This window comes from Condylostylus longicornis, unplaced genomic scaffold, assembly GCF_029603195.1.
Source record: "Condylostylus longicornis isolate FDR11 unplaced genomic scaffold, ASM2960319v2 ptg000074l, whole genome shotgun sequence".
Lineage (NCBI taxonomy): Eukaryota > Metazoa > Arthropoda > Insecta > Diptera > Dolichopodidae > Condylostylus > Condylostylus longicornis.
The window spans coordinates 1,725,316-1,736,990 of NW_026578042.1; the positions used below are offsets into that span (position 1 = coordinate 1,725,316).

Below are 11,675 nucleotides of genomic sequence, written 5' to 3' on the forward strand. Positions count from 1 at the left end.
AAAATTAAAATTAATTGATTATAAATTTAGAGTTAACGTTAAATTACGTCAGGTGTCAAGAAAATCAAAAATTCAAATCTTACGTTTCTTTTTTTTTACCAAAAAGCAACAAAACAAAACTTTGACTAAATTTTTGACATTCATGTCTGCAGCCTATTTTTTATTATCTTTTCCAAATCGTTGTGAAGAAAAACAGAACTTGTATAAAATTTGAAATCTTCAAATGATGAAAGAAATTGTGATTAAATTTTTTAATAACAAAAAGTATTGCAAAACACTAAAATATTCTGACATAAACACTATTATAAAATATAGATTTTATAATTTTCCCTCAAATTTATATAACATTAATTTTTATATTCTAAAGGAAAAATATAATTTTCATTACAGGAATACAATTATATTTAATAATAATCTATTTCTCTTGTTATTAAACTAAATACATAACGGTTATAAAATATTTATCATGAGAAAAAAATTTTTTGTTTTTTTTTTTTTCAAATTAATCTCATTCTTAAATTTTTGATACACAAACATACCTAAATCACTTCCCCTTATTTATCAATATGATTATATTGAATTTATTCAAGTGCTAAAATATAATATAGAGAAAATTGTTTAACCAAAAATAAAATTAACCGACATTTTGCCAATTTTTGATAATAGCGTATAATTTTGTCATTAAAATATAAGAGGAAAGAGAAAACAAAAAGGAAAATTTTTTTTTGTTTTTTTTTTTTTTTCACACACTTCGTCGCGATCGTATTTATTTTGACATAATTCTCTTCGTACGCCATCTTTAGAAAAAAAAATTAACTAATTCTTATTCTTATTTTTGTCATTAAATTTGATCTTGCTCTTCAATCATTTCATTCATTCATAATATTAAGCTAAGAAAAGAAAAAATTTTATCAAAATTTGAACTACAAGTGATTGACCCTCTTAAAGATCACCTGTTTTTAAATATCTAGTTTTGCAACAGTACTTGGGTAATATAATTTTTATATAATATGAATGTGTGTACTTATTTATATTTTTAACAATATAATTTACTATTTTATACTCTTAAAAATGATGTTATTTTATTCGTAAAAGTAGCGCTATATAACAAAAAATATTATGTAAAATAAATGGGAAGATAGAAGATCAATAGACATAAAAAAAAAATTATTATTTACTCTACTCTGATTGTTTGTTTTTTTGTTTTATTTTTCCTTCTCATCATTATCAATAAAACACATCAATCAATATTATTATTATCAATAATAATCCATATAAATTTTATTCATCCCATCATTATTAAAAAATTTCTCTGTTTACATGTTTATACATATTGAGCACAATGGATATACTTACATACATAAACAATTACAATATTCTATTTCTATTACTTACAAAATGTTCCTAGATATAATATTAAGTATAATCTAAATCTAATATTGTACCTGTAAACACAATAAACAAAAAAAAAATTCTAAGAATAAAAAAAAAAAAAAGAAGTTGAGAATTTCTATCAAAACTCATTCATCCATATTATGAACCCGTCACATACAAGAGATCACCAAAAGCATAAAAAGTAAAAAAGTATAAAACCAACCAAAAGTACATAAGAAAAACCTAAAAAAACTGCTAAAAGAATGAATTCATAAAGAGAAAAATCAACTAAACACACCACACACTATATTATAGACTATAGAGCATTTATAACAAACACACCGTTTTTGAGTTTTTCAACTTCAAGTATAACACCAAAAAGATTAGAATCACCAATAGAACAATAATAATAACCACAATCGAATAACACTATACCACAAGTAGGTAATTCTTTAAGTTAACAAAAATAACAAAACGAATGAGTAGAATAGAACAGAACACCATCATATGTACATATTTATGTGTATACCTATAGGCTATAGTGTAAAACGACAGAAACAATGATTTCGAAACTTCGTCGTCTTCGACGATGATGATGACTATAACGATGACGACGGTCAATTAGCCAATCATTAATGTTACCGTTATAATATTTATAGAATTAAAAAAAAACCGTATCTTTTTACTTTTTACATTCAGGAGGGTAGTATGAGTAAACATAACATATATACACATGAACACATCTATGTGAATCTATATAAATGGTATAATAATAGTGACACGAAAAATAAAAATAAAAAACATTTAAGAATTTCACTGTTTTTTCATCCGTTAATACATTTGTAAAGGAGATAGATAGATCGTTATAGATAGAAAAAAAAATGAAAGAAAAAAAAATAAACGTTTTAAGAAACTAACACTTTTTTTAACAAATTGTTGCCATATATAAGTTTTTTTAACATATTCATCCGATTTGATTTGTTCCATTAAATATAAAATTAGCGTAGTACATTAGAAGAGGGCTCGTTGGAAAGGTCTCAATGGCGAATTCAATCCTATTGGGTGGGATTGACTAGCCATTGGAGATGGTCTTTTTTTGGTTTTGGACATTGGTGATGGATGGTTTTGATGAGAATAATTTAAGAGGAAAGATACCAATTTTCAGCTACTCAATTATTTTTAGTTTGAGTATCGGTGATGCGTACGCATATTGCATTGTTTAAAAGTTTTCTTTACGTATTATTTCAAAAACTTTTGAAAATGGAAATCAAAAATGTAACGCGGATATATGTGAAACTGAAAAAAGTTAGATGTGAAAGTGAACAGAGACAATCAAAAAAGCCAAAATCTGGGATTATTTGAGAATCTCTGGTGTAATCACTGTTATAACAGCCTTTCAGCTACCCTTTCAAAATATTTTAGTAAATTCTAATATATAATAGAGACTTTTGAATTTTTTGTATATGGTAATACTAATTTTAAATAATATTTAGAGTTCATTAGACTTCTATGTTTATTATATTTGTACATAATATACACATAGTTTTTGAATGTTTAAATACAATTTGGTTTGTTTTGAAGATTTTCGGTGCTTTTTTTTTTGTCTCTCTCTCTTAATGTAGAAAAGGTGTGAATAGAAAATATTCTACTATTATTTTTTTTTTGATACTATATAGTCATTAATGTATTTTTAAAATTAAAATGCTAGTTTTACAAGAACATTATATAATCATAGTGAATAAAGATTTTAATCACTGAAACATTTGTGTATATGTACATTATGTTGTATATTTCTATGACATGCCTATTTCGCTTTGTTAATGGGTTAATTATAACAGTTTTTACACGTGTATTTTGAGTTCAATTAACATAAAAAACAAAGAGAAAATAAACTGAGATTATATTGTATGAAATTGAAATTAAGTTATTTTAAATGAATTATTAAGTTGTGAGAATTTTTAAGTGTGAAATTAAATTTATATGTATATGTGTATAGGAACTTATTATTGAATTATTTAAGCTTGAATTTCGAAAATATTTTTTAATATAATTGAAGAATAATTTATTTATTTAATTAAAAGCCCGGCATTCAATTTAATAATTTTCAAGAACAACTCTTGCTTACAATCAATTTGCTTCAGTTTTTTATACTTAAAATATTAATTTTTTTTTATTAAAATATTATTTAATAAAATTAAGCCGTTCATTCCATTAAATTAAATTTAATTTGACAATGATTATACGCGCCTGATTAGAATAATAATTATAATTTTTGCATGTGTGTAAGTATGTATTTGAAATTACGGTGATTGTTATTGAATTTGAATGTAGATCAAACATGACTTTTATTCATAATTTTTTTTCTCTTTTAAAAATTACAAATTATTTACATATAAGTTGTTTTAATGATAGACCAATTTAATCACAATTATTTAAATTAAGTAAAATAAAATACAAATTATTTGAATTGACCTTAAAAAATTAAAGTGAAATTTTTTAGAATATTTTATTTAGAATATAGTATTAATATCATACAATAATGACGATCAAATAGAAATGAATATAGCAAAATTGAATTGACACAATATGTTGAATCTGGACAGAAAACGTACAGGTATCAATACCTGAATAAGAAGAAAACTTTAAATATTGAAAATATTTTCGAGCCTTCTTGATACTTTTGACAGTATTTCATACAATAAAGTGGAAGTTTTGTCAGAAATTTTTTTTAACTAGAATAATTATTACTAATATTTTCGGAATCATTAAAAAAATAGAAAAACACAAATAACAATTTGGCCCCTAACAGGTTAATATAAAATTTATATAATTATTATTGCAATATATACCTACTACATATAAACATTAACTGTAAAATTATAATTTTCTTTTTCAATTTGACATTTTAACCAGAATCTGCCACCTATATTAAAAACTACACACGAACTACCAAACAAAAAACAATAATAATAAAAATATTTACAAATAAAATTTTCAAACGCATTATAATTAATAAACTTGCATAATAAATTCTTAATATTTCGAGCCTGTGAGAGAGACACCATAAAAATTCATTTATAAAATAATGTTAATTAAAATTAATCCCGCTGATTTTATTTCATATAATGAAGAAAGAATACTATAAAACCATACGATCAGTGTTCATGTACCGTTTATGTTGAAAGTGTCTTTTTTATATAGGAATCTTTAATGAATCATATAAAATGCCGGCATATCATGTGTGTACATTGAAATTATAAGTATTTGTAAAACCAATTTAAGTGTGTATTAAATAGATTTCATATATAATATAATTTAATTAAGAGATATGGTCAAGAATCCAATATTTTCATTAATATTCAACAAGTTTTTGAAAAAAAAAATTTTTTTTCATATATAATGGGGTATGTAACACTCATAAACTCAAACAAAACACCCACTTTTTTCACCTTTCCGACAATAAAAGACACGTCACTACAAAATTAAATAAAAAATATTTTTTCTTTTGTATTAAAAAAAAAACTTGTTAAATTTAGTTTTTCGTTCTTTATCATATACAAGCAGGCCCAGGCTACTCATATATATATATTATAATCCAATAAATATAATCAAATGACTTTCATTAAAAAATTTGTAAAAAAAAGAAAACATAACCTAAAAAGAAATTTATGTACCCTCAATAAAAATCAATTCAGAAAATTAAAAAAAAAATCTCCTCTTATTAAATTTAAATTTTCGAATAAACTTTTTAAAAATCGCAAAGAAAAGAGAAGACAAAGTACAAAAAAAAAAATCTTTACAATCATACCAAAATAAATTACGTTATTTTTGTGGAAAATAAAAATTAAAGTGTGGTTGGATGGCAACATTGAAATTTCAACTGGTATTTGCGTTGGTAATTTAAAGATTGCATTTATTATATTCAATAATTTTTGTTTTTATGATTATACAATAAAAATATTAAAATAAAAAATAATTCTCATATACCAATTTTAATAACAAATTTCTTTTTATACCTCAACGAGAATATTTTTTTTACACTATAAGTGCGGCTAATACTCGTGTGTTCATCTACAATTTATGATAAGTGTACGAAAATTATAAATTACAAATCATTAAAAAATTTTTTTTTCTATTTACGAATTTTTGTTAGAATATAAAAGGATTTCTGTAAATGAAATCGATTCATAAAAATTGAAAATGCGAGCTCTTTTATTTCAAATATATTTGAATGAGCATCGTCTATAAGCGATGGTCATAAAAGTGGTAATATAGTATAGAAAAAATTATAAAGGTTGCGTGCTAATTTTTAATAAAATTCTATTTTTTGTTTTCCTTATATTTTTAAAATTTCATTAAATATAAATCACAAATATCAAATTTAATTTATGGTAAATGAATTTAATAAATTTTGATTTTAAGATTCTATATTTCTTGTTTAATATAAATTATTTATTTTTTATAAATCATATTGAATTTTTAAATAGAATTGATTTTCATATAATTTTTTTTTATTGTAATTCCAGAAATTTGCAGTCTTTTTTTATTTATGCCAAAAAAACGTACATGCATTCGAACGTAAAATTTGCTTGGAATATTTTTTTCAATTTGGATTCCATTGGAATTTTTTATAAATTTGGAATTGCACTAATTTTGGATATTTACTCGCATAGATTTGCCAATATAAGATTTGCAATTATATATGTACCTCAATCTCTCGTGAATGAAATATCTTATTTTGGTAAAATGAAAATTTGACTTTCCATTTACGTTTTCATGAAATTCAGTAATTTCATTAGACTGAAAGCTGAAGAAAAAGAAAGCCCAGGTTCGATGTAGAAAAGTAGTTTTAATATTTGAATATTTGTAATTTTACATAAAAAAGAAAGTGGTCAAGTACGCAACTTATGGGTGAATTTCTAAAAATACCATAATAACAAAATACAACCAAAATTAATACAATTTACTTTTACATTTTAAAAATATATTCAACCACATAAAAATAATAATAATTATAAAATATGAATTTTATAAAACTAATTAAAAACTCTATCTACCATATAATTAATTTTCATTTATTTTCCTTCAATCCATTAAATAACTAAAACATAAAACGCATTTCAAATAAAAAACCAATCGAATAATAAAATATGAAATTCTTCTCTTGTACAAACAACTGCACACTGAACACATAAATATATAATCAATACTTATATAACATTAAAACAGCTCTTATTTCAATTATTGAAACCGAGAATTAATTTTACAAAGAAAGCAACACAAACAAAAATGAAGAATTAAACAAAAATTGTCTTTTAAATTCCTTATATATTTCAAAAGAAATTGTAATTTAACACTGAATAAAAAAATGTATGTATATACATATATGTATAAATAATTATGTAGATTCACTATTGCATTTAATGTTGCGATATAATTTATGAAAATCGGCTTTATAATAATCAAATGTCAGAAAGTTAAACGTTTTTAGTTTTCTTCTTCTTATTTCATTGTATAGGAATGTTTTCAACAAAACAAAGCAGTGGTATACGGTTGAAAATTTTATTTGAAAATTAGATAAAGAAGCTAAAAATTAAAATTATATGTGATAAAAATTTAACATATTAATTAAAGCAATTCTCATGGAGCAATGTCTACTTAGTTTTAAAGCGTTCCGTTTAGGAGTATATAACACTCTAGGTGTATATTACCCTAGGCGTATAAAAACATGTGAACTTACATATATAGATAGAAACCTTTTCAAACTCTTTAAAGAGTTTTTTATAAATTGAAATTTTAGTAAACGTCTTATTGAGTACTTCTAGAAATTGCGTTAGGTACGGATCCTATTCGTTTCATTTGCCGAATATTCCGTAGTATAGCAGGCGGAGGAATTTTTTGTGAGAGTGAGAATTTTTTGTGAGAAGTTGTTGTAGTTGCCTTAGTTCCATGTATTTTCTATTTTAAAATTAAAAAAAATATTTTATTGTATTTAATAATTTAATTACAAAAATATTTGATCAATCTATATACATGTATAATATGTTGAGATTCCCGCACGTTCTAAATTTAAATTGAACAGTTCTCCTATATAATATGGGAACAATTGCATGTTATTTGATTTATTTTTAACTAGATATGTGAGTTTTTTCTTTATTTTCAATTCATTATCGAATATAAATTTTAATTTTATTACCATTTTCTTGTATAATGCACCTTTTTATATACACATATTATGTATGCATTAACATAACTTATGCATATACATACATTATTATAAATTACACATTTGTTGTTTTTTTCTGGACAAATCCATATATTTTTGTTTTCTCTTTCTCTCACTATTTTAATTGTATTTTTATTAGGAATTTATTTTTATTTGAATATAACAAGTTTATTTTAATGTCTTTCTTAAAGGATTATTTTAAACAATTCTATTAATCTGTTAAAAATAAAAAATGAAAAAATAATAATAAGAAATAAAAGAAAAAAACAAAATAAATCTAAAATAAGCTGTTAAAAAAAATAATAATACGAAAGATTGTCAATGGGTGGCGTTGGCGGATTAATTTATTGGAAATGCCACTATTTTTTTTTTTTATTATTTCTCTCTTTTCTTTTTTTTTTTTGTGTATTTGTGCCACCAACGATAGTTATGATGAAAAAAATTTAATACAAAAACAACAAAATTAATATTAAAAAATAAAAACAGAGATTTTTCCAACATAAAATATTATGTGAAAGGATAAAGGTAAAAAAAAAGGTATTATATTTTGTTTTTTATTAAAAAATTAAGTGAGTTATAAATAAAAATTATTATTTATATGTCATAGATATTTATATACAATACACTACATTACAGTATATAATATTTATGTGAGTTCATGTAACAGCACTTTGATTAGATGAAGAAAAAATTCTCTCATTACACATGAAGGTTGGAAAACACGATGAGTCAACAAAATTTGAGATGCATTTGAAAGGATGTCAAATACAGGTTGTTAGAAATAAAAAAAAAAACAGGTAGAAAATTCCTTAGTTATAAATTTAATTGCAAAACATAAATTTTCTTATATAAAAATTAAGTAATTATACTTTTCCTTTTAGGTTATGCAAAAAAAAAATGGAATAATTAATGAAGTGCGTGTAAAACAGAATGTAACAGAAATTTACGGATTATACACCTTATAGACTTTGAAATTGGATTTTAAAAGAAAATATTTAAGTATTAGACTCTTCCCAGTTTCTTAAATATTTTTATAAAACAATAAACTGATTACATTAATTATTATAATATTTTGGCGTATATAGTCGAAAATATTTAATAAAAAATTTTTATTTAAATTATGCTATGTTTATAAAAATTAGAATATTTAACAATGGCATAATTAATTTTAAAAATCACAATTAAATAATTATTTATTAGTAATTAAGTATATTGTAATTACATAATCTCTATATTATACATTAAGTTATTTATGAAAAATTAATAACAACTAGTTAATTGTTTGCAAAACCGCTCATTATTTAAGTTTCTTACAAATTTTATTTGAAAGAATTAGAAAATAAGAATCATTTTAATTTTTTTTTTTTAATTAATTTGACTAATTTAATTGAAACTTGTTCTCATTAAATAATTTCTGACATACTGTTTATAAATATTATTTAAAATAATAAATTAATAATAATTATTTCCCAAAATTTTATTATATGACTGTTATGAACGCAATTTGTAATAAAGATGTATTTATTACAAGTCTTTACAACAAATTAAAACTAATTTTCATTGAAATTCTAATTAATCATTTTAATATATTAGAAAATTGAAAAGTCATAAGTAATTATTTTTACAATTTCCTTAAATTGTTTTATAATAAAATTTAATAATAGTTTTATTTAAGTAGTAACAACGACATCTATATGGTGATATTTTCAATAACAAAATTAAAATTTCTTTATTTATAATGTTCAATATACACACATGCGTATACATTTTATAATATGCATACATTCAATTCTCTTCATCAAATACCCGAAAACTTTATTACTGTCATTTTCTTATAATTATATTTATATGAGAAAAAAATGGGAAAGAAAAACAAAAATAATTTTTTTTATTGAAAAAAAAAAAAAGAAATTCACAATTTTAAATTTAATTATACAAATTTAAATTTTATGCATATGTGCATTTTAATTTTTAATAAAAATTTTTTTTTTTAAATAAATTTGTACTTACCGTTATAAAGTTCATTGATATTTCCATTTTTTTCGTTATCATTTCCTTTTTATTATATTTGAAGTTTTTCTTTAATTTTTAAAAACTATTTTCCGATTAATTGTACAAAATTATGAAAATTTTGTACAATTATTTTTTGAATTTGTTTTAATTTTTTTTTATTAAAATTATAAAAATGTTTATAAAAGTTGTTCTAATCTTAATTCGATATAGTTTTAAAATGTAAAATTAATAATATAATTAATTAATTATTTTATTTTATGTAGTAAATTTTTATTTGAATATAAAATTATATTCCATATTTTTGTTAAAGTAAAGTCTATTAAAAAATTTTATTAAAAAAAAAAAATTTCAAGGAAGAAAATTTAAAATCCAAATATAATTACGGTACACACACGTAATTATGAAATTTCTTTAATATGTTTTTGAGGTTAAGTCATAAAAAGTTTGATTATAAATTTATTGTCGTAATTTGTACAAATCGAATCGAATTGTAAGTACAATTATAATTTTTTTTGTGACCGTCAATTTTATTTGTTTTTTATTGTTTTCTTTTTTCAATTTTTATATAACGCTGCAAGCTAAAATAATCTATAAGATTAATTTTTATGTTCATTAGAGAATTTAATTGTATTTAATAAAAAAAATTGCAATAAGTATGTAAGTATAGTTTTGTAAAATAATATATAAAGACAATTTATAATTTGAATGCTTGATAAATCTTAATAAATTTAATAGAAAAATAAATACATAGATGTAGTTCAAGGCTTATTAAAAAGAATAATTACATTAAATTTTGTAAATGCAATTTTCCTTGAATTTTTTCAATTGATTCAAAATTTTTTTAAGTATTTTTTATTTAGAAAATTTCTAATTCAGTAAATTTCTTTACGAATTTTTAAAAGAATTCAAAAAATTATTTATAAAAAATTAATATCAGACAGAACTTAATGCCTTTTTTTATTTTAGGAGTGTCTTCCAAAGGATGCGATGATTAAATATCCTGCCTTTATATCAATTATTTGAAAAAAAATGTTCTTCAGCACTTGTTGGTTTTATTTTTATTATTATTCTTTTACCTTTTTCACTATTTATAATAAATTAACGGTAATTTTTTTTTATAAATACACACAAACATGAAACAAAAAATAAAATTTTTTTTATCACTTCTTATCTTTTTTAATATTTTCTTTTCTATTTTTCTAAATTATTTGTTTAATTTTTTAAGAAAATGCGTCAAGTTTTACGTTTATTTTTTATTTTAGTTTTAGACTTAAAAGAATTCTAATTCTGTACACGTTCTCTTCTTTTTTTTACAACAAAAACTTTACAAAACTGAACTGAAGTTCTTTTAATAATTTTTTTAATTTCTATTCTTTTTTTTTGCTTTCTATATAGGAGAAAATTGTTTTTTAAATGAATATGGCAAAAAAAATATTTCAAGAAAAGATGAATATATTTTTTTTCTCTCCAATAATTTCTCCAAATAAGGTAAAATAATAATTATAATAGCAAGAAAAACGAAAAATAACTTCAAATTTATATTATTTTTTTTTTCTTCTCTTATTAGATTTTTCCACTATGATTTCTTGACGGAAGAAATTTTTCCGTGTGTTTTTTTTCTATTTTTTTTTCTACTTAATGTGTGCAATCAATTCGATGGTCAGATACTAACTGAAGAGGACTAGACCATCATCTGGCTTAAGAACGTTACAGAAAAATAATCCAAGAAAGTTGAAAAATGTAAAAAAAAGCAGCAAAATAAAAAAAAAATAACATAAAATAAAAACGTAAAGAAATAAGAAAAAAGTTCATAAAAGTAAGAAAAATAAAAAAAAATGAAAAGAAAAATGGAAAATGAAAATAAGAAGAAAAAAACAAATTAAAATTTTCACATTCCAACCATAGGTGCTGCATATATGGTGGACAGATTGAAAAAGCAGTGTGATTAAATGTCAAAAAATTGTTCCGCATGTGAATTGCAAGAAGAAATAATTAAACATTTGTCTTATACGTTTTTGTTCTTAAAAAGGTAATTAATTTCTAAATTATAAAATTTGAAAAA

At 21.5% G+C, this 11,675-nt stretch overlaps 1 protein-coding gene across 1 annotated transcript in view; it reads right to left on the minus strand.

Annotated features, from left to right (window-relative positions):
• The window catches only part of LOC129612512 (protein PFC0760c), a 94,991-nt gene extending 83,695 nt beyond the window's left edge, over positions 1–11,296 (minus strand). Inside the window, exons 1-2 of the mRNA XM_055526155.1 lie at positions 10,690–11,296; positions 9,611–9,808 (exon numbers count right to left, since the gene is read on the minus strand). Coding sequence (XP_055382130.1) covers positions 9,611–9,652 — 42 coding nt within the window. The 5' untranslated portion in view covers positions 9,653–9,808; positions 10,690–11,296. The remainder of the gene's footprint in view (positions 1–9,610; positions 9,809–10,689) is intronic.
• Between the last annotated feature and the right edge of the window lie 379 nt (positions 11,297–11,675).